The sequence below is a fragment of the Fringilla coelebs genome (genome assembly GCF_963513975.1).
Source record: "Fringilla coelebs genome assembly, chromosome: 2".
In the NCBI taxonomy this organism is placed as follows: domain Eukaryota; kingdom Metazoa; phylum Chordata; class Aves; order Passeriformes; family Fringillidae; genus Fringilla; species Fringilla coelebs.
The window spans coordinates 69,103,749-69,127,804 of record NC_140029.1 but is presented as its reverse complement, the minus strand read 5'-3'; the positions used below and the strand labels follow the sequence as shown (position 1 = coordinate 69,127,804).

The following is a 24,056-nucleotide window of genomic DNA, read 5'->3' as shown; positions in this document are numbered from 1 at the left end:
TGATATTTTTACTAGAAAATGAAGCGGGAAAAGAGGGACAATCCCTATGAACAAACTTCTTCAAGGAGTGTATACTAATTTTTACTTTCAGTTTTAGGGCATTTAAGTGACAGTCAAAGAAATTGAATTTTATTTCTTTTGACATGATCAAAATTATCTTTATTCAATTTAAGTGAAATTGATAAGTAATGCTGAAGTGAGTAGGTCACTAGTTACTTTAAAATGTCTGAACTCAGTCTTCTAAGGGTAAATTAAAAAACAATAAAAATAAGGCATGTCCTGATTTAAAACTTGCTTTTTTGCAAGCCAGCTTCAGAGGTGGAAAAAAAAAAAGCCCAAAAAGTAACTTAACAATGAGCAGAATGGCACTTTGGCTACCCAAAGCAACTAGCATCAAGTTTAACCCTGAAACCCCCAAGCCATTTGAGATGGCTAGGAAAGCATTGCTTACTGAATAGTTCTGTCTCTGTCTCCCTGAGAACCAGCATTTTGTTCCTGCCCATTCTTAGACGCCGTTTTAGGAACACTGGTTGTGGTGGATCCAACGTCTGGAAATCTGACTGGGCCAGGGCTGTGTCTCTCCACATAGGTGTAGTCAGTGTCTCCTGTTGGGCAGACAGCCTGTCTGGCTGTCAGTTGCATCACCCTCCTCAAACAAATAATAGGATCTTGAGCAATGTATGAAGTGATGATACTTATCCCAACTTGCCGAACGCCTCACCATTGGCCAACAAACCGCATTCCTTACGCTGACTGTTTTTGCCTTTCTAGGTGTGCATGTGTATAAAGAAAATATATACAGGAAATTATGTAGGTTTTTTTTTTTCATATGGTTTCAAATATTTTCATAGTATATTTGAAATCATGTTTTGAAAGTCCTTGATTAGACAACTCTAGCTGCCTATTGGCAAAGAGCATTACAGCTCCAGCATTAGCATGTTCTGTGTCCCCAGTTACAGAGATGTTATTAAACATTGTACTAGTGAACTATGACTTACACTTCCTATTACAGGAAACCATAAAGTTGCAGTACATGAAAAGATCAAAAGCTAGCAAAAACCCATAATTCTCCAAGTGGGTGATCCTCACCTAAGGAAACATTTTTATTACTCTTTTCTCAGCCTCTTCTAATGTATCATTTGTTCTTACCAGGGTGTATAAATGTTCCATGAACTGACAACACTGGAGGCAGAAGAAGGGCACTGTGTAGTCTTGGACTGAGCTACAGACTGCTTTCCATATAAAAACACAAAATTAATGTAATGTTTTGGCCATGAAAGTGAAAATTTAACAGGAAGGCTTAGTTTTCATACGAAGCTATCTGTCAGAGGAGCCTGTTGAAGAAGTTTCAGCATAAACTGCACAAAAGCTTATGCTTGTTACAGTTTTACTTCTCTCTTCTTTGAAATGCCCTACGTTTGAGAGCACAGATTGGAAAGCAAAAGCATTTAATCTTTTATATACTTTAGGAGAGGAAACAAAAAAAATCAGCCATGGTAAAGAAAGGAAACTAAAATAAATAACAAAAAAGTGGAAAATGCAATAAATAAATAAGGCATTAAGAAGCATACTATGATAAAGTGTCCTTTTTCATAACAGCCTAAACATGATTAATGATGTGCTGATAATGATTCTTATCCAATAATATTTTTAGATGTAGTTAGTGAATACTGATACCATTGTCATTGCAGCAGCACTGCAGTTGGCCACTTTTGTGTTTTCCCTTTCCCTGAGTTTTACACATTGTCCTTCATCACCAGAAAAAGGCACAGGGTAGAGAGAGTATAAGAAATGGTAGTCATGGGATCACAAAATAACCTTTGGCTCCTGGTCAGAGATTTGGGTTCAAGCAGTGTATAAAGAAGTACATCTGAAGGCAAAATTGAAGGTAACACCTTTAGAACTGAACTTGCTGTCCACTAAAAGTAAATGGGTTTTCAAGTAAACTGTTATGCTGGCAATAAAATAGCTATAAACTTTGGTAGTGTATAAGCATGCTAGCTGAAATTACCCATCCATTAAATTATTATACTAAAAAGTCCTTCTTTCTTTTTTTGCCTCACAAAGCCAAGGCCATTAATGAAAACGTGTGAGTTCAACTTGAATAGTTATCAGTTTTAACCATTTCAAGGTTAAAATTTCATAGCATGGTCCAAAAAAAAAGCTGAGAACAAAGATGTGAATGAAAGGAGATCTCCACAATCACAAATGCATTCAGCAGCATTGATAGAAAGTGTAAAACCTTACTTGTGCTTGTCCATTATTTAGAATCTGCACAACAACAATTTGGAGATAAAATATGCAGGCACTCTGCAAATAAATAGTCACAATAAATAAACCAAGACTGTGCAAAAATGAAGCACTGCAATTCTCTTTTATTAAAATGGCAATAAAATGCCCATTCAACCTATATATTGATGTATGTGGTATAGAAAATGAATGCCAAAAAATTAATGATGCTGTTGGAAATTGGGCGCAGTTTTGAATATATTTGGTGTTAAAGCACATATAAATTCATTAGTGGAATAAAAAAAGTAATCATATCAATTTGCTGTTAGTGGAAACCTTTCATGTATTTGAATTTTGATAATATATCAAGACTTTTATGAAAGTATATAAATTGTAGTGAGCTGTCTGAGCAGAATTTCATTAAATTTACTCTTGTATTTCAATCCAAAATAAATATGAAGCATTTACATAAAGTATATTAAATGCCCTGTGAACACAGGTTTCAAACAGCTCCCTACTTGTGCAGCTTTCTTATCCTTAAGCTATACAGTAGGTAGTTCATTTATGATGGAAGAATATGATCATTTGTCCAACAAGGACATATTTGTACATCTGTGCACTCCCTTTCAGGAGCAGCACAGAGCTAGAATTCATCTCACTCCTGGACTTACTTCCAGTAAATGAAAGGGTTGAGTAACCGGCATGCTGGCTAGACTTCCCTCCCTTCCTGTTCCCTGGGAGCCAGGTCTTTTCCCAGTCCACCCTTCCTTCCTGTCTTAAAAGTGCAATGACAGAAAGATTAAAAAAAAAAAAAAGAAGGAAAAAAAAAAGCTATATTGACCTTTTATCCCAAATGAAGACAGACACCGTAAATTCAGCAGAGAAAGTATGGCATGAGAAGATTTAACAGGAATCACTTTGACTTTTTCTAGTGAAATTGTTTAGGTGGGATTTAGATATCAGCTGTGATAAGTATGTCAGTGAACATGCAGGAAGATCTGATTGAAAGAACTTTTCAATTATAGTTAGCTACTGCGATTTCTGAAAAGATATTTAGGCCTATTTGAGGAGAGACTTTTTGGTAGGGCCTGTGGACATAGGATAAAGGCTAAGGGTTTTAAGCTAAAAGAGGGTAATTTTTTACTAACTAGAAGGAGGATATTTTTTACTGCGAGGCTGGAGCAGGTTGTCCAGAGAAGCTGTAGATGCCCCATCCCTGGAAGTGTTCAAAGCCAGGCTGGTTGAGGCTTTGATCAGCCTGGTCTAGTGGAAGGTGTCCCAGCAAATGTTAGGGAGGTGGGAACTAGATGACCTTTGAGGTCCCTTCCAACCCAAACCATTCTGTGATTCTATGATTTTATGGTTCTTTTCTAGTCTTCCCCAGGAAACTCATTTTCAATGCATTTCACCATTAACAAGCAGTGTTGTGCTAACTTCATAAAAAGTTTTGTAAAAACACTAGAGAAGTGAGTCAGTAGTGTGTAGTTTGTCCCAACACGAGGTGACTGATTTTTTCTGAGTATTTATCTGAAGGCTTAACACTAGAAGGCTTTGGTGTAATTGAGCCTGAAGTCCTATAGTAATTCTTTATGAAAGGACTCCTGTCACTGATGCAAGCAGTTGCTTCATGATGTCTTCCACAGCAACTTGTTTCATATTTCAGGTAATAAAATCTATTGCAGACTAGATTGAAAGTTTTCCAAAAATATTACTTCCACGGAAACTTTTAATTTAGCAGGGGCAGTTGTTACATCTTTCTAATGCAACATGTTTAATTTTAGGCCATAATACCTGAATAATAATACTTCATCCTCAAAGTGTCTCGCTGACTTTAATCCACAATGTCACTGTGAATCAGTTAAATCCTGAGGCTGAAAAAACTACAAAAGAGATTCAGAGTTGCTCATCTAGACTAAGTGTCATCCACAAAAGTTCTCAGTTAAGGCTATAGTAATGTTTGGGAGTGCTTGCTCTGCCAGTTTTGCTCTGCTCCTAGTCAGAGCACTCACGCAAGTTTGGTGTTGCATGAGACATTAAACTCTTGTTTTTCCTCAAGCATTGAAACACGCTGGTTTAAGTTTAAGCAGGTGGATAAACCTGGTAGTTAATTACATAATCAGTGTGTTCAGCATGTAGTGCACAGTTCTGCTCTTCACTCCTGATACTCAGCACTTCACAGGATCAAGCCCTACATGATCTTGAGGTGGTCAAAAATCTCCAGATCACTAATTTCTTCCCTATTTTAAATAGTTTTTTGGTTTTTTTCCTTAGAATGTGCGCAAATGCTGTAGCTGTGAACATTCAGTTGCAATACATGTATTATCCTCTTGTATAATAATGGGGGTTTTTTTCCCCTACTTGTTGATCTTTTCATGTTTTGTAGCTTCATAGTTTCCTGTAATAGAATGTTTAAGTCACATTTCATTCCAACATGCTCAGTAACGTTTCTGTAATTGATGACACAGTTAATATTGAGTGAGCAGTAATCTTCTTATCCAGTATGCCACTAGAGCTGTTTAATTGGCAACCTTTAAGTAAAGTATGTGTTGCTTATTTGTGCCCACAAAGACACAAGAAACTCTACACATTTTCCTATATATAAAAGAGAAGTTTTCAGGTTTTTTCCTAAGTTTTCAGGTTTGGGAGCCTATGAGTAAGATCCATCCATTTGCATAGTCAGTTGATTAAAATTATTGCAGAACTTGAGGTGTTTCTCAATATATTCGGAGTTTCAAGGGTGGCATCCAGCCATCATATATAACCCCTGGAGACAGTACCTCTAATTCATTACTTTTTCTTTTGTTACAATCAGTTTGAACTCAAATCAACATTGTATAACAAATCAAAATAACCTGCTTGAAGAACTAGATGATTTTCTGGTATGTTGAAAGATGTTAAACACTATTTTAATGCATTTTAATATCATCAATATGAAGACTCTATCAATATACACTCCGGTGTTGCATTTCTGTTTGTGTTTTACAGATAGATTCACTTATGTTAGAAAAGACTTTTGATATCATCAACTTCAACCACAAACCCAACACTGCCAAATCTAAGCACTAAACCATGTTCCTACGTGCCATGTCCACACATCTTTTAAAGACAGGAAATGCAGAATATTAAGTCACTGCTTGTGCCATAGTTCTCAAAAAATGGATGAAAACAAGAAAGAACCATTGAATTAGTACTCTTTTTAAGGAGGAGAGAAAACCTGAACAGCATTTCATTTGTTGATTCATTGTGTTTTCCCCATAGGTTATAAGCTCAATGAGCTCACTTTCAGAATATTGTCTACCCTCTATCCTGCGCACTTTGTTTGATTGGTATAAAAGGCAGAACGGCATAGAAGATGAATCTCATGAGTACAGACCAAGAACAAGCACTAAATCCAAAAGGTATGGTTTTGAATATGTGTAATTGATAAATTCTAAGGTAAAGTGTGTTACACTTCACCCATTAGTTTTTTGAGGTAGCAGAAGCTTGAAAGCTGTATCATTTTTCTGCTTGTTCCTGGAACTCTTCTCTCGGCTTCTTGATGGATGGAATAATTGTGTCTTTCATGTTATGATCCTCATAGTTCAAACATAACAGTCATGTTGCAATTGCCTTACAGATGTTTTGGATGCTTTCATATTTAAATACCAGTTTGTATGAACTGTATTTATTCAAGTGATTGAGCAATAATTCTGTGCCACTTGGAAGAATTTTTCTTATATAGTGTTCTGCTTACACATAAAAAAATACACATATGCCTACCCTCAATCTGAAAACCTGAGAATCAGTCAGGGAGTTTTAGCAGCATACCTCTTAAAAGTAACAAGCACACAAAAATAATGATGTCAATAGTTCTTCAGTGGTAAGGCAGCAAAGTGATCTTGGTTATATTGAGGTCTGGAAGCGTGGTTCAGGTATATTCTTCAAACTTTTGAGTTTTTCTGAATTCTTCAGTACTATATTTACATGCTTCAATGAAACAGCAGGAAAATTAATACTGGTGTTCAGAAATGCTAAGGAATTCTTCACATTGGGTTTATATTAACCCAGTAACTAAAAAAGGCAGTAGTTGCTGGAACAAGGTGGGGGGGGCAGGGTAGGTTGAGATACCAAAGTAGAAATTAAGCAGAATTTGACTCTTTATGTCAGTAGAAGTGGGCAGTATGAAGACACAGTTCATTAATTAGATGTCTCCTTTTGGGTGAGATGAATCCTTGCCTTAAATTGCTTCTTTCTCCCAACTTGTTCCACGACTACCTGTTCATAAATAGCTGTCTTCAGGAACTCCACCCAAAATTTCGTTGGAAGTCAGTTTAGCAGTGAAACAAGACCACTCTGTCAATGGGTGGTGTTACAGAAGGAATGCATAATGAGTCCTTTCTCCAGTTAATGTAAAACCAAAGGAAACCAAAATGCAAATAACTTGCTTCAATACTGATCAAGTTGTACTCTCAAATGTCTGTTTTATTACAAATTAGATATTATATTTATGTAATACATATTGTATTACATAAATACGATTGAAATCACTAAAACTCTCAATGTTTATAAGAATTGTGCCAATTTTACACAAAAATCTCACTGGAATCATGTTAAATGCTTCAAATGGACTGCAGAACTGTTTCTTTAATGTTTAGTTTTACAAAAAAGTACTGTATATTTCATGTTATCTTTTCAGTACACTTTTAAACTTCAATCAGTTGATTCAAATGGGTATTTTGAATCAAATATTTCTATTGGAAGCTATTCACCTCAGACTTTTATTCCTCTGTGTTGTTCTGTACAAGAAATGTGTTTGAAAAGTTTGACAAGTGTTGCCAAAGTTAAAAAATTAACACTGGAACTTTTTTTAAGAGATAATACAATTTGGTTGTGACTTCTCCACTGGTACTTTTAAGGCATTTGTCAAAATTCATGACAAGTCTAAATATGAATCTGATGGCACAGAGTTACATTTGCTTCCAAAGTGTAATTAAGAATGGTCTACATGGTGACATCAGCAATAAATTTAAATTAAATCGATTTGTTAGAATACAGAATCCACAAGTTTCCTTGGTTTTGGGGTTTTTTTTTTTTTTATAGTTGTGGATCTTTAACTGTAAGAAAACGAAGGAGGAAATGCATAGGTGATATATAAGCACTTGAAAGAACATCACAGTCACAAAATAGATTTGGTCTGCTTATCTCAGATTTTAAGAGCATAACAGTACATTACTTTCTGAAATGCTGGACTGCAGTTTAAAATGTAGAACACAATTCCCTGTTATCTGTATTTATGTAATTGAAGAAGGCATATAATATGAATTATGACACTTCTCCAAAATATTGTGTTTCTTGGTTTGATTTTGCAGTGATGAACAGCAGAGGGACTATTTAATGGAGAGAAGAGATCTGGCTATTGATTTTATTTTTTCTTTAGTATTAATAGAAGTTTTGAAACAGGTAGGAGTTCTCAAATTGTCCATTAACTAATAAATGATGGAAATTAGAAATGCAAGTGAATATTGGGATTCTTCTTTCTGTTCTCCTCTTTAAGATTATAATGAAATCATGAAGTACATCCTGCATGCTTCTTCATTGCTGTCTTTTTTGCACCTGTATGATACATAGCATTCTTGCTCATACTGACCTTACATTGCCAAGTCTTTGGAGCTAAAGTATTTATCTTCAAAACTAAATAAACATAGAATGGCTGGCTCATTTTAGCTATTTTGTTAGCTACATGCTATTTTAACTGATATATTTCTGAATGGATGATATCCCTCAGTAATACTAGCACATGTGTACTTGTTATATTTTATTTTATGTTTCCAGATTCCACTTCATCCTGTAATAGACAGTTTGGTAAATGATGTTATTAACTTGGCTTTCAAGCACTTTAAGTACAAAGAAGGGTAAGGCTTTTTTCATGCAAAAATTCTATTAAAATGATACTTTCTTATTTTTGTAATAGTTGTGGTTTAAACAGTATGTTTTCTCAGCTGAGAATTCTTTCTTGTGTCTTGCTAGGTACCTTGGTCCTAACACTGGGAATATGCACATTGTTGCAGATTTGTATGCAGAAGTAATAGGTGTTCTAGCTCAAGCAAAGTAAGAAAAATTCAATATATTATTTCCTTCATAAATATGACAAAGTCTGCTTGCTTAGCATGTGAATATTCTGATTTTCTCACTTTCTTTAAGTATTCTGTAGGAATAAGTCATTTCAGTTCATTGGCCTTCTATTTATCCAGATGTTCTAGAACATAGGCCTGTAGGGAATCACAGGCTTTCTGCATCTAGTCCAGTGATACTGAATAAATTCAACTCAACTACAGCAGCATTATTTTTCCTTTCTCAGCAATGACGTCTGTAGAAAGCCCAAAGGGCTGAAGAGAGCTGTTTTAACTAGCTTTTTTGTAGATGTTATTTTTTTCTTTAGCTGAGCAAACCTATAAATGGCTATCCTCCTGCATAGCAACAATGTTAAGGCTCTCTGCAGCTATTTCAGCTCAGAACTTAGTGCGTCTGCTTCTGAACCCTTCATCCTTCTTAGAACAGATGACATAAAGCATTTTGTGGGTCAGATGTTAAATTTTGAATTTGGAAACAATCAAACTCAGGATCTCATGTACCCAATATAGCATCTCATTGTACACTTAAACCACAAACTAAGCAGAGGATGGATTTCACTGCCCTGATGTAATGCTATCTGTCTCCTAAAGCTTTGGTGCTGCTGAGGGCAAGTCTCAGATCTACAAAACCAGTCAGTTTGGCTTGATGTGGCTAAAACACTTTGAGATTCTGGAAATCATATCAATTTAGCTAAGGTCCTTCCTGGGCCTCTAAATTGGCTGGGTCAAGTGCAAAAGGAGAAGTTGCATCTGCGTCTGAAGCTTCAAGTTGACTGTCAAAGTTTTGAAGGGCCTTGCTAAGATGTTTCTGTCACTGAAGGGCTTCTTCCTGCTAACCTGTTTCTTTCAGTTCGCTTGGGTTGTCTATCAAAGGGGATAACGAGAGGTTGTTACTTGCTACACCCACTGTGACAATTACAATCTTTCCATTTTGTCTCAAAAAGGGTAGGAGGTCATGTTGGGTGCTCCTTCTAGGGTATCATGTTTATGGCCAATGTGTCTCCAAAGACACCTTCAATAGACTTGTGGGGAAGAACAAAAATTATCACAGAGTCCTCTATCCCGAGTTATTGTAGTTGTTAATGCTTAAGTGTTACTGTAATGGCTATTAGGGAAAAAAACTGAAGGGGCAAACTGCCTGTAGGAATATTTTCAGGGTTATAGTATAAACATTTTCTTTTGAAAATATTACATGTACTTGCAAGGTAGCTATCTTCCATCATGGATTTTTGAAAAACATTTGAAGGGGTTATTTGAGTGACATTGTTAGTTTTTATGTAAAAGGGATGCATGGTAATAAAATAATTTGAAACATGTGGTTATCCAGAAGGACTAAGATCAGGCTGTATGCTTCCTTTTCTCAGCTTATTAGAAGTGAAAGAAAGCTAAACAAAAAAAACCCTATTCAAATACTGAGCGAAATGGTACTTTTAGACAACCTAAGTTTTATCTTCTTTAGGTTTTCCCCAGTCTATATACCTTATGATACATTTCAAATATGGATTTTGAACTTTTTGAAACTAACCGATCTGAATTCATAGATTTCCTGCTGTAAAGAAGAAATTTATGGCAGAGCTAAAAGAGTTGCGGCATAAGGAGCAGAGCCCGTATGTAGTTCAAAGCATTATCAGTCTTATAATGGGAATGAAATTCTTTCGCATTAAGATGTATCCTGTGGAGGACTTCGAAGCTTCTCTTCAGTTTATGCAGGTAAAATTCTTAAGTACATAGCTGTGGTTTCCCAGAATTCCCTTTCTGAATGGGCTAGCCTTTATTTTCCATGTAATATTCCAGGAGATTTTCCGTATGTCATTCCCACATAAACCTACATGCAGCTAACTTCTGCTTGTTCTGAACCCCATACCAGCGTTTCATTAGTCATTTACATATATCTCTAGTCCCTAGAGCTCACCCTCCAGCTGGAAGAGGTTTTGTTCTGGAGACCCCAGCCCTTCCACCCCACTGTCCCACAGCTGTCCCTTGCCGTGTCCGTGCCTAGCTGTGTCTCCCTAGCTACTCACTGCCTCCAAAGTGAAACTTCCAATACTCACACAGTTTCCAGAAAAGAGAGAAACTTCTAATGGAGGAAACCACTGAGGAAGAGACAGAGAATTGAGGCAAAAGCTGGACTGAATTTCTTTTGGACGTGTTGTCTCCTTCTACTACACTTTCCCCCTGCTTGCTGTGGAGCGCATTCTGTACTCTCCTGGTTTAAAAGTCACTAGTACTGAACATAGTTTGACTACAATGAATGCTTTAAATTAATAGATTACATAATTTTGTAAAAGGCAAGAAATTACTTCATGTTTCAGAGTTCTTGCTGGTAATGTTCAATTGATTTTGTTCCCACCAGCAGGTTTCTTCAGCTTAATCTTTCTATTCCCCTGTTTTTTCTTGGGATCACCCACATGGTTACATGCTTTGCACCCACTCATCCAGTAAAAGAAATATCTTATATAAACCTCCATGTAAAGTTTAGTGTATCGATGGTGTAAATGGAGGAAAGAAAATCGATGTTAGATGCCCACAAGTAAAAATTTGGCGTTGTAATACAAATATACAGGCATACAGACACACTGAGCTTTTTCTTTTAAGTCCTGAACAGGAAGCACATTCTATTTCAGCTTTGCTGTATATTCTAAACCATATTTAATTTCATTTTTAAGACATATTTAACAACACAGTAACAGGTGCATTTTTTTTTTCCTACTTTACTCTTAATTATGTAGACACATACTAGTATGTGTCAACTTAGTTTAAGTTATCAAGAGCTGGCAAAATACCAAAGTAATGTATGTTCAGTGCACTTGCCTTGATAAGTGAATGGAGCTGTGGCTCAGATTTATCCAGTGTTCACTACTATTAAAATTTGTGGTAAAAATCCTATACAGTAAAACTGAAATTTCGATCTCTACCTTCCCCTGCTACATGAATTCTTCTATTTACTACTCTGCATCGTAAGACAAACTTGTCCATGTGGGAAAACCTCGTTTGCTCAGTTTGGTGAAGTACATTTCAACTCTTTGAGCCGTTTGTTTGAGTATCTCCATGCAGTGTTTCGCCTAAAACCTCTGTCACCCAGTGCTGCTGTAGTAGAGAGAGATACTTTCAAAGGGTCAGCTAATTTCAGGAGGGAGCTCTAGAAGAGCCTGTCTTCCCCCAAAGAGAGCAGAAGCACCTCAGGAAGCCTGGCTGGCCTGACTGAAGCCATGTGTTGTATAATCCTGTTAGCACACAGGAAAAAAATATGCATGAACTGAGGTTTAAACTGCTCTGCATGACTGTGGAGGAAAAATGGTCAGTGGGGACCTTCCTCCTACAGTCAGGGGCTGTTTGGGCCTTGAACCCAGAGAAAAAGTAATGGGGCAATAGGATTTGTCATCCTCAGAGAAGTTGTACACACAAGTGGGTGGATGCTTATCTCCCCTCCCTCACTTCCTGAGCAACACAGCTGTCTGGAGAGTAGTTCACTGCTTATTTAGGACAAAGTCTGTTTTTATTTTTTTCTTAATCCCCAGATGCAGGCTGGAAATTGTCCTCACATAGCACAATTCCATATTGACCCTCAATATGCAACGAATCCTAGCAATGAAATTCATCCAAAAATATTTACCATAAAATTTTCATTGCCCCGTGTGTCTTAACCAGAGAATTACATTCCTTTTCTGGCCTCTCAAAGCATTGTGTGAAGCAGTCCATGTTGACTATTAGTTTTGCTCCTGAAAATACACACAGGGCATGAGGTCAGCCCCTGAGACTAACTCAATTTCCAGTCCAAAACACCACCAGGCACAGCTGGAGTCAGTGGAGACTTTCTGGATTAGAGTAACAGCTCCTTGATCTTGACTTGTGTCCTGCTTTCTGCTTGCTGCAAAATGCAGATTTAGAAGTTAAGAGGCAAATGTTTTCAGTGGGATTTGAAGGATAAAAATAGTCACTGACATGTGATTCACATTCAGCAAAGATTCAGAGGTCTTTATTCCAACTGATATGCAATTTATGTTTCTTGTAATTTTTTTTTTTTAATTTAGGAATGTGCACATTATTTCCTTGAAGTTAAAGACAAAGATATCAAGCATGCACTGGCAGGACTGTTTGTTGAAATTCTTGTCCCCGTAGCTGCTGTAAGTTTATTTTTGATGTTGTTTGCATGAAATTTTAAAATTAGATAAAACAGCTTTTGAAAAAGTTTTTTTACTGACATTAAATTTTATTTCAGGCTGTTAAAAATGAAGTGAATGTCCCCTGTCTGAGGAACTTTGTTGAAAGCCTGTATGATACAACGCTTGAACTTTCATCACGAAAGAAACACTCATTGGTTAGTAACCCTAAGAAGCAGAGGTTAAAGTTTATTGTTATAAGTATTTCTGAGCAAGACCCTTGGGAAATTGCGAAAGGTTTTATTTGGATTTGGCTATAACCAATACATTTCTGTTTGCAGGGAAGATTATTGTGTTTCCAGAAAATAACTGTACTTATTTTACTGATAATATAGTTTAAATTAGTCTGAATCAAATATGTTGTCAGCTTCTGGTTCTGTGGTTATTAAATGGTTAGGTTTTCTCATAGTTGTTATGTGTAAACATTAGGAAGAGGAGAAAGAATAGAGTTCACTTCTTGTCAAGCGAGAACAAATGAGGCATGTGGGAACAACTCTTTCACGGGGCTTAAATAATACATTGTAGGAAGGAAAAAATGTATAACACATGCCCTTTTAAATCCATAACTTGGCTACTGTGTAGCTCCCTATTTAATTTTTTTTCCTGTGAGATGAACAGTGGCACTGCAGTGTATTTTTGGAATCATGAGTTGATCTGAATTAAGTGAGGATCTGAGTCAGTTTGATGCTGGCTGCCTTAAGCAGTCTGTCTCTCCAACTGGGTCAGCGCCTGTCAGCAGTGTGGCATTAGCTAATCCATTTTGAAGTCTTGGACCTTTTAAGTAAAGAAAGTTTGTCATTTGTCCTCCCTCATTCTAGGGGAAAGTCAAAAAGACTTCCCTGTTTCCAGTTCTTTCAGCAGACACCGGTCATTGGCGCTAGCAAAACTGCTGGGAGGACTGCAGGAGTGTGCTGGAGCTCTCTGCCTCTTACAGCATTCCCAGGGGACAGTCAGAGCATCCCCTGAGGTGCAGTCCTGATCCAGTTTGAACCAGTGGGAGGCTTGAGATGGATTTCTGATTTCATTCTGCTTGAGTTTGTGTGGCTCTGTTCCACTCTTTTGAGTTAATAAAACATTGTTGGAACTGCAGCAGGGTAGAGCTTTTTTGTACAGTTTTTACATTAAATAAAACTTCCCAAACTGTGGCCATACTTGCCAAAGTCAATACTACATTCTTGAGAAAGGGTTGCACAGCTGGGCCTTTGCATTTGATTGCTTGTCTACACATACCACACTGGAGGCTACATAGTTAAAAGTGACAAAATAGAATAGATTCTTGTGAGGGTGTGATTAGAAATACAAACATTGCGAGGAGGAGGAGGAGGAGGAGGGGAAAGGCAAACAGTTGACAGAAATAGCTGCAGTGCATATTTCCAGACTTCCAGGAAGAAAGCGCACTCCTTAAAGTCTGAACTGGACCAAGATCAGTGTTTGGTGAATCCATGCACTCGCTGTACAGACAGCATGGGGGGAGTCACCTTGCTTCATTTTCTATCTAAAACTGCCTCGTGTGAGCTAGTCATTAAGGTTCTCTTGGTAGTGAATGGAGAGAATTAGGAAATCCCAGTAGATGGTTTCTCTTCCCTCCTAGGGATCTTCCTTAGGATGGGCTGAAACACTCTTGGAATGTTACTGAACTCCTCTGTGATCCAATCAAGTACTCAACTGTATAGTAAGAAAGTCTTCTGTGAGAAGACTTCAGTTATCCTGTCCCATGTGTATTTTGGAGATGAAGATTATAAAAAGTATAATTAATGTAAATTTCCCATTTGCCCAAGAAATTAACCTAGATATGGACAGTTTATGTTACGTCTTACTGGAACAGAAACTGAGATTTAGAATGTGTTTATACTTTGAGCTGTAACTGAAATTAGAATTTAGGGATAATTTTTTTAATAATCCATCCTAAAGTGAACATTACCTTATTTTTTACTAACACCTTTTATGTCCTGACTGGATTTATTAACATCGCAACTGGAACCTTAGTCTTCTTGAAATAGCAGAGTCGGTTTCCAAATCATTAGGTGCATTTTAGCTTATTTTTTAGTGTATTGTTTGCAAGTGTTAAAGTGTTGGCAAAGAGGATGGGTTACGGTATTTCAACTTCTATGTTCTGCTTTGCTTCCTTTCTTTTTTTCACTTCACAAGCTGTAACTCCCAGCAGATCCAGGCTTTCCCTGGATTTTAACACAATTCTTTGACATGTCTTGCGGTAAATGTTGTGACTGCGGATTTTGAGGAGTAATAGTCATCTGATTCACAAGTTCCAACAATCTCTGTGTCCTGTTGTTATAATAATAATAAAGTTTAGTTATTTCCATGCTTTTATTTCTCAGTAAACTGGCAGAACTTAGCCCTGAGAATCTGTAAAATTGCACCCTATCTTACACTGCTGTGAGCACACGTGGTTGGTTTTAGTTCATCCTTGAAAGGTACCTGTAACAGCTTTAGAGAAGGCTCCTTTTAAATAGTACTGTTTACTGATGTGTCTAAGTTGGCTAACTTGTATTGCACAAAACAGAGGGGTTAGAACTTCAAGTTGACAGTATCTCTATTGAGTTAGTTTTGTGTTGTGTAGACATGCAAATAACACTTTATTGACACTTTCCATTTCCTGTTTAGGCTTTGTACCCCTTGGTAACATGCCTGCTTTGTGTCAGTCAGAAGCAGTTCTTTTTAAACAGATGGCATATTTTCCTCAACAACTGCCTTTCCAATCTCAAGGTTAGTATCTCTTGGTTCTGCTATTGTATTCGGAGTTCAGTATGCACTGTTGATCTGTTGCATAGCCTTTTTAGGTAAATGTGCTGAGTTATTGCTATTATCTGATTCCATACATAACTTTACTCCTGACAGTACAAGTTCTTTAGCTGTGCAGGTTTTTTCAATAGCAAAAAAATATTCTTGGGCCTAGTTTGAGTTTCTGCTGTTCCTCTGACTCAAACCAAGGCTGAGTCAAACACCTGTGAAACAGAAAAAAATGCTGATGGAAGTTAATAGGTTGAGTGACATACCAAAAATTAGCTAGTAGTAACTTGCTTTTTTCACATAAGCATTGGAAACAAAGAACTTGTTATTGCTTTTTCAAAATGGAACTACTTGTAGGACACTGATTCCATTGCACTGATTCCATTAACTCGTGTTAACCGTTTGCATTGCAAAAACCCTAAACAGTTTCAAGTTTTTTCCTCCATGTAGCCCTTCTTATTCCCTTGCCATATGTTAGATCTTTGAGGTTTAAGGTTAGTTTTCCACTGCAATCTGCTGTGGTTCCCAGGCTGCAGGTGGTGTTCAGTGCACATGTGCTAGTTATCATAGCTGCTCCTCCACGTGCCTTTTACTTTGGCAATAACTCATGTCCCATGCCATGCTAAAACTGCAGCCCTGTGAATGGATGGTCCTGTGCCCACCTGAAAAGGGCAATATAAGAAACACAGTGAAGTGATTAGAGCAAATGAAGGGCCTCCCTACTGTGTCTTGCTGAACCAGTGGTTAGGAGGCTTCTGCTGACAGCAGACTTTAAACTTCATACAGACTTCACATTTCAGCCACTTTCTCAGCTCAGAGGCAAATATCTGTTCTCCAAAAGCTGACTTCTCAAGCTTATGAAAAAGGTGTATATTACATCCTTTTTTGCTGTTGCTTTCTGGTCATGCTTTCTCTCTGTCTTAGTGAAAAAATTTGTATTGACTCTCTTCATATGGATTCTGCTGTTAGAATACCTCTTAAGAATGTTCAGTCTGCCTAAAGATTTCTTTCCTCCAGTACTTGAATACCTAACCTCCAGTGAGGGTGCATTAGAATTATTAATTAGAATTACTTGCAAATATTAGAATTACTTGCAAAGAGATTCAGAAAATAACCTTGTTGTTATTGAAACTAATTTTGTGGGGTTTTATGCAATTGTACAAGCTTCACAAAAGGCAAAGACAGATGGGAATATATATTTTTCTGAAAATTAAGAAGATCCTGATAAATTATTTGAAACCATCGGAGAAAATATAAGAAAAGTTGGTCCTATCTTACTGATTGAAAATAAAATTGGAATTTATCCTGCAACCTGTAATTCATTGATATATGCTTCAATTTATTGGGCTCTCAGATTAATGTGGTGACACTAATTCAGTCTTTACTTTGAAGAGAAAGCAAGGTAGCTGAATGTGTGGCTCGAGTAATAAAGTGGTTGGCCACTCCATCCCAGTACAGAGAAAGAGATGCCCCAGCCATTGAAACAATCTTTTCACCAGACAGGCTGACACCTCACAACCCAAGCCAAACTCACACAGCTGGAGGAAAAGCTGGAAATCCATCTGTTAGAGGGAGAGTTTTGCACATCAACACCATGAGCTTGGACAGATCTTGCTCATGGACATGCCCTTAATGTCCCTGGATGTATCTTTGGCTTTTTGTCATCTTCCTCTTAATCCTGTTTCTGCCATGCAGCTTACTGATCACACAAAAAACTGGTCTACTATTATTTGAAAACTCCAATGATATACTGTCTCAGCCCTTTTCTCCTCCCTCTTTCTCAATGGCCCTCTCAGCTAAATTCCTCATCACTGGGCTATTTGGACATTTGTTAACAGATAGTTTCCTTCTCTGCTACACAGCCTCTTGTTTCCTTAACTCAGCCACAGCCTGCTGTTTTCTTGAAAGCTTTGGAATAAGAATAAATTTTGATAAATGTACTTCATCACCTGTTGAAGAAATAAAATCCTTGGGTCAGAATTGTACAAGGACTGATGTGATTATACCTGATGAAAAATGGATTGGAATTAAACAGGTTAATAAACAAATTAAAGTTTAATAAACAAATTGATTGTAACTGATTTTATTATTTTAAAATCCCACAGAGATTAATATGCCAAGTTATCTTTGGCATTCCTTTTACTACTTATTCCAAATGTGTGACAACCATTGTATGCTGCTATAATAAACAAAAAAATATTATTGTTTTCTGTCCATATAAAATTTTATTGCATAAAATGTATTGTCAAGAAGTTGAATGGAAATTGGGGCCCAAAACCAGTGTTTCTGTTCCTAAGCTTGTGGCAGGTGCCACGTTGAAAGTTGAAGTCCTTTCCCATATCACTGGCAGATTGTCTTCCTGTCATTTTGCAGGACCCAGACCCATACACATTCAGGAATTTCTGATGGCATCAGTTGCAGTTTCTTTGATCAAACTGCAGTCTTTGATCTGTGGCTCAACATTTGTCTGCCAAAAATATCTCAGATTTTTGCCATGGAGATTTGCCCTGTGGGCCAGGCAAACCTTATCTCAGGTCAAAGTGTACTGGACTCCTGCAAAGTTTAAGCCAGCAGATGGCTCAGCATGTGGGAGACCATCTGAGTGGACTGCACTTTCTTCTTTCTTACAATTGCCGCACAAACAGAAAACTGCATATGACTGACGAGACCCAAAGACAATCCTGTACTAGTTTCTAAAAATAAACACCAATCCAGACAGATAAAGCAATTTAGTCCAGCTGATAGCAGATGCCATGTTAATTAGGCCTTCCTAAGCATCCACTGATTTTTGTCCTTCCACTTTTAAGTATGTGTGGTACATTCTTTTATCTGTTCTTTGTACCAAGCCTCCACCATAGGGCAACAACTTTTGAATTTATGTAATCCACAGAATTGGAGTTTTTCTTTTCATAGTCAAATTGTTTTCAGACAGAGAAAATTTTAAATTGTAACATTTATCTAATTTAACTAACGTGATACTTGGGTTTTTCAACAGCTTAAGTAATACCAAAAGCAGGTTGGATGCATGAGCATCCTACAGCTACAGGAATGGAGCTCTGAGCAGTTGTGAGGCTCTTTTTTTTTGGATTTTCATTATCAAAATGCTGAACCTTGGCATCCATTAAGTGCAGAACTTCCTTGCTAATTTGTACCTGAAGTTTTTCTTATGTGATATGTTTCTCTAGAATAAGGACCCAAAAATGGCTCGAGTTGCACTGGAATCTCTGTACAGACTACTGTGGGTTTACATGATCAGAATTAAATGTGAAAGCAACACAGCTACCCAAAGGTAAAGTGCTTTATTTGTAATGAAAATCCATTGTAGAGTGGATGTTGCCAGTGAAGAGGCTTTATAGTTCTCCTGAATTCCTTCAAAATCTACCTATTTCTGTTGTGAAATAAGAAACTCAACTGTACACAACAAAGTATTACCTCTTGTGGCATTGTCAGTTATTCTGTCACCTATGAAAATTGCTGTATAAAGTATTTCTGCTTTTGAAAAAATTAGAAGTAACTCCTTGTTCAGTGTAAGTTAAAAATACTTTTGTAGTGGCCATTGATTTGGTTAATTTACTTGTAATGTAGTAATGAAATAAAAGAATTACACTGAATTTGTAGCAAAGGATCAGAACAAGACACCCCATTACATTTTCATTTCAAAGGAAGTTTTTCCTGGTCTTTCTAGATGGGGTGTCATGCTATATGAAGATCTGCAGGGTCCAAAAATGTCTAATGTTCTTTTTTTTTTTTGCAGTCGACTCATTACTATTGTCACAACCCTTTTCCCAAAAGGGTCCCGTGGTGTTGTGCCAAGAGATATGCCTCTAAACATCTTTGTGAAGATAATACAGTTTATTGCACAGGTATGGGAGAGCCATGAGTGTATCTTTCCATATAATGAACAATTTGTTTTCCCTATATCAAATTAACAAATAAGTAAGTTTCTAATGACTGAATTTTTTACCACCCTGTTGACATTATTTTTCATCCAGGGAATGATGAAATTATTACACACTGAGTTGGGGCAAACTTATTTTGAACAACAGGTTTTGATTAACCTCATTCCATTGAAAATAGATTAAAATGTGTTCACTTCACTCACAAGTAATTTTTGTCAGTTTTTAAAATTTCCAGCAAGTCAAAAAATGCATTTGTTGACACACTCTGACTGTCAATAAAGTTCAAAATAATAGGCCATGTTTCATCCTGATACTGAATCACCCCTGGTGTATAGGACAGTAAGTTGCACTGCTTTCAAAGCAGTAAGTCAGATGTCAACCAAGTTCAGCATGGAGTTGACACATACAGTTTTCATCAGTTCAAATGGGAACTGCTAAAGCAGACTAACCTGCAGTACTGGAAGTTTTATCTCTTTTATGGCTTAAATTCAGAAAATTTTCCCATTGAGCAAAGCACTTAAGCACGTACTTAAATCTCTGAATAGGAATGAAGCAAACAGATGCTTAAAATCTTCCCTTAACTGTGCCATCTGTGAACAAGCTCTTTTTATGTAAAATACCGTGTTAGTGTCATAATTACTGCAGTTTAAATGAAATAATTAAAAGCTTTCTTTCCAAAATGGATCATTTTCTATTTAAATGCTATACATTTTGGATTTTGTCAACATAAAGCATTGTTAAAAGCTTAGATCTGATAATATGTTCTACATACTTCTGAAAAACTGTTTTTCCATATATTTAAATAAACCCTGATTAAACTGGTTTTCAGCATTCTATAGCCTTAATGAAAATAACTAACAGAAGTGAGCAGCTTACTGATTTGCAGTATTTTTGCTATTTTAGGAACGTTTAGATTTTGCAATGAAAGAAATTATCTTTGACTTCCTTTGTGTTGGAAAACCAGCAAAAGCTTTCAGTCTCAACCCTGAGGTATGATGTACATGTGTGCTTTTTTACTTCTTTTTGGGTTTTTTTTCTTTTTTCTTTTTTCTTTTTTTTTTTAAGTTAGTATGTATTGCATTGTGCTACATTTACTTCCTGGTTACATTCTAAGCCCGCTTTCCCCTTTGTCCTGTTTTCTGGCAAAATCTTGAATCTGATTTATTGGTAAAATTCATCTGTGAATTTCTAACTGTAAAATGTCACATTGTTTACGCCTTTCTGATGTTTTCTCAGTGAAGAATATCAAATGTGAACTAGTGCAAATGTATAAAACAAAAAGAAAAATATAAATAAAACTATTGGTTGCAGTGTGTCCTTATCAGCAGTATGTCTGCTGTTGTTACATGCAACGCCTTAAACTTTATTTTAATAAAACGATAATTTTTCTGTAACAATTTCAGTGTTTTTCAAAACAGTTTTATGGAGTACATAATGCAAGAAAACTTGAAAAAGAAAACACTAATAAAATTTTACCACTCTGACCAGCAAAACTCCACTGGTGTTGGTGTCATGAGTCAGCTTCCCAGTGCTTTACCTAGAGAAAACAATCAGAAAAACTTTTCCAAAAAATCGAAGTATAAATAAGTATTAAGAGAATAAAAAATTCTCTTAAGAATATACAATTCATTAAAATTTTGAAAATATTTTCCTTTGAAAATTAAAAAAAAATACAAAATAATTTTTAATCCTATGTATTAATCTCACAGAATTAAGCTGTTTTATCTATTCACTAAGATGTTAAAATAGAGTGATTGCCTTGCACAAATTATATTTGCTAGAAAAATGTGGAAAAATAGATTAAACTTTCTACTGTGAAAAGCAGGAAAAATGAAAGACAAGCCCTACTTTGAACACAGCTTTCATCTTTCTGAAGCAGAGTAAAAAAGAATGAAACAGAATTTTTGAGCGGGCAGTCCTCACCATGCTCTGGGTCAGCCACCTGCAGCCTTGACTGAGGAAGGTCCTACAAAGGACATTTTGTGTTAGCCCAGCTGAGAGGGGGTGGACATAGTCCTCAGCTTCTTGTTGAATCAACATCTGAAGTTTTACTGTTTCTCAACAGCATTGTAATTCTGAAAGTAAAGACGTTATAGTGCCGCTTTTTTACGTACATGGATTTTAGCATTCTGAAAAAAAAACCACCATAATCTGTATAAATGCATCTCTGGGAGACAGTCAGTAGGACAGCCTCTTAGTTTTTGGAACACATTCCATAGAAACTGAAAATATTCTAGTCTTTCAATCACTGCAATGCAAAGCTTGCAAGTTTTCCTCTGGTGCATTCCCAGAAGGCATTCAGATCACTTAGATTCAGCTTCCTGATATTTTCACATTGTAGTTTTGGCACTGAGCATCATTCCAGGCTTTTCACTCAGTATGATTAGCCCTGGGGCCTTTCAAGACAGTTATTGATCTTTTTTTTTCATAACAGATGTAGGTCATTTATGTTTAACTGAAGGTCCATTTAAGATGCATTGCTACACTACAGATCATATCCAGGTGTTTTATTCTGAAGATAAAAAGATAATGTGCTAATGCAAATACTTAAAATTCTGAGAGGGGAGAGCACTGCTCACAGTGGAGATAAGAATTCACTATTTATTTCATGTGCAGTTTTGTGAAATATATCAGACTGCTTAATGTAGTGAAGATAGAGAAAAAATGGCAGCAAGTGCATTCTCAACATTTCAAAGTGAATTAAGAATAAGAGTAGACTATGATTATGTGATTATGGAACTCATCCATCTTCTAAACTTCACAGAGAATGAATATTGGCCTGAGAGCTTTCTTGGTAATTGCTGATAGCTTGCAGCAAAAAGATGGTGAACCACCAATGCCAGTGACTGGAGCTGTCCTTCCCTCAGGAAACACTCTCCGAGTGAAGAAAACATATTTGAGCAAAACTCTTACAGAGGAGGAAGCTAAAATGATAGGTCAGTAAGAGAATGGACAACACAGAAACTTGTGTGAGAATGGATGTTGAACATGTTTTCAGCACTTGAGCAGAATAGTTTATTATTGTTAAGTATTTGATTTATTTTTGTGTTGTAAGTATTTAATTTATTGTGTGTTCTAATGAAATGTATGGTTCAGTTTGACAAATGCCACTTTTTGTAGGTTATTCTGAAAAGTCCTTCCTCAGTCGTGCTTCACAAGAGGTAGCAACCCTGTATTCTGAGAGGGGCTAAAGACACAGTTAGTCTTTAATCTTTCAGTGCTGATAGCTGTGTTTATTCATGGATATTCATCCTATTAGAAACAGTGCCTGTGCTCACAGTACCAGCTTTGAAAACCATCAAAGATGCCATTGATAGCCTCGTTTTAATTGCAATATCTTTAACTTTCAAAATGGCAAAACTTTTAAATGTAAAATAATGTTGTACTGAAGCACCTAAGTTAACAGTGCTGCTGTCTTGGGCTTCAGTGTAGAGCAAGAATCCTGTGCTGTAGAAGAGCCTCTCTGTCATGCCCTGAAGGTGCCTGGTTTTGTTGGCAAAAAAAAAAATTAATTTGGTTGCTCCCCTTCACACTTCATTAAGTCCCTAAAGTTATGTGAATGAAATAAAGTCTACACCAGTGGCAAAGACCTGTGTTGTACTGTGCTAGATCATTGCAGTAATAACAAGAAAATGAGCAGTGTAAGACCCACTGCTGTTGAAGTATTTGAATTATTTGAAGATAGTATCCAATAACAAATGTGTGCACTATTAAATTCTTGTATTAGCCATTTCATTGCAATTTTATGATTCAGTGCTCCAGTTTCCATATATAATACATGAGTGTTCCTTTTGGAGCAGGCAGCATATTCTGGTTTTGGATCAGGATATCATTAGTAGTGGAATATGCTATCTTATGAGGAAAGCATTTTTCTTACTTCATGCACCACAGCATGAGTAAGCAATTTTCTTTTTCAGAATATACATATATATATATATGTGTGTGAGTGTGTGTGTGAGTCTGTGTGTATCTATAAATGTCCTCAGTTGTACAAAACCACATGTTTTTGCAGGTATGTCATTATATTATTCTCAAGTAAGGAAAGCTGTGGACAACATACTCAGACACCTTGACAAGGAAGTGGGTCGCTGCATGATGCTTACCAACATACAGATGCTTAACAAAGAACCTGAAGACATGATTACGTGAGTGCTAAAGAACACTAACTCCCATGTAGCATGCAGATGTAATTTTGGAACTTTTTCTCTATTTCTGTCTATCATGACTCATCAGAGAAACAGCAAGAAACAGGAACATTAAGCTTAATTAGTATATACTTTGAAAAAATGTTTATGACAAGTCGATTCTTTGAATGCTGCAGTGTTTGAGTGTTTGGAAACTTGAAGATGTTCTTTATGTAGGTAAAATCATGTGTGAATCCTGTGGTTGTTTAGATGGTAGAAGTACAATGCTAAAGTAGAAAACCTGTGCTCACAACACTGTCTCAGGGTATATTTGCATCACTAAACTTCAAAATGAATGCAATGAATTCTGTAAATCCCTATTAATAATATTCCAAAATTCCCTTTGCTTTTCTTGCCTGTAATCAAAATCAAATCTTAATTAAAAACCCAAGTAATCTTTTGATAAAGCTTGGATTTAAGCAGTATCCCACTGGAACAGAATCAAACCAGTGTGCTTCAAGCTGTGTTGAACAGCACCATTTTTCACTTTCATCCAGAATTATTAGTGAGGGAAGTTTCCTGGAGAGAGTTCTGGTGAGGTGAACATCAAGTAGAGACACAAACATCATCTTATACATGCAGAGCACAGATTGTAGAGATCTCAGCTGTAAGGAGACCTTGCATATCCTTCCTGGTGGAGCCATAGGCACGGTCATTATTCTAGAAAAGAAACAACCCCTGGGAAAAAAAGTTTGAGATGTAATGAAAAGGACACTGCTCTCTTTG

General features: G+C 36.6%; 1 protein-coding gene across 6 annotated transcripts in view; it reads left to right on the top strand.

Annotated features, from left to right (window-relative positions):
• The window catches only part of FRY (FRY microtubule binding protein), a 224,677-nt gene that overhangs the window by 113,145 nt on the left and 87,476 nt on the right, over positions 1–24,056 (top strand). For all 6 annotated transcript variants that reach the window (XM_084200872.1, XM_084200873.1, XM_084200871.1 and 3 more), the window contains 13 exons: positions 5,488–5,627; positions 7,578–7,668; positions 8,041–8,120; positions 8,236–8,316; positions 9,881–10,049; positions 12,371–12,463; positions 12,559–12,657; positions 15,122–15,223; positions 18,433–18,536; positions 19,002–19,110; positions 20,050–20,136; positions 21,911–22,082; positions 23,159–23,291. In XM_084200872.1, coding sequence (XP_084056998.1) covers positions 5,488–5,627; positions 7,578–7,668; positions 8,041–8,120; positions 8,236–8,316; positions 9,881–10,049; positions 12,371–12,463; positions 12,559–12,657; positions 15,122–15,223; positions 18,433–18,536; positions 19,002–19,110; positions 20,050–20,136; positions 21,911–22,082; positions 23,159–23,291 — 1,460 coding nt within the window. The remainder of the gene's footprint in view (positions 1–5,487; positions 5,628–7,577; positions 7,669–8,040; positions 8,121–8,235; positions 8,317–9,880; positions 10,050–12,370; positions 12,464–12,558; positions 12,658–15,121; positions 15,224–18,432; positions 18,537–19,001; positions 19,111–20,049; positions 20,137–21,910; positions 22,083–23,158; positions 23,292–24,056) is intronic.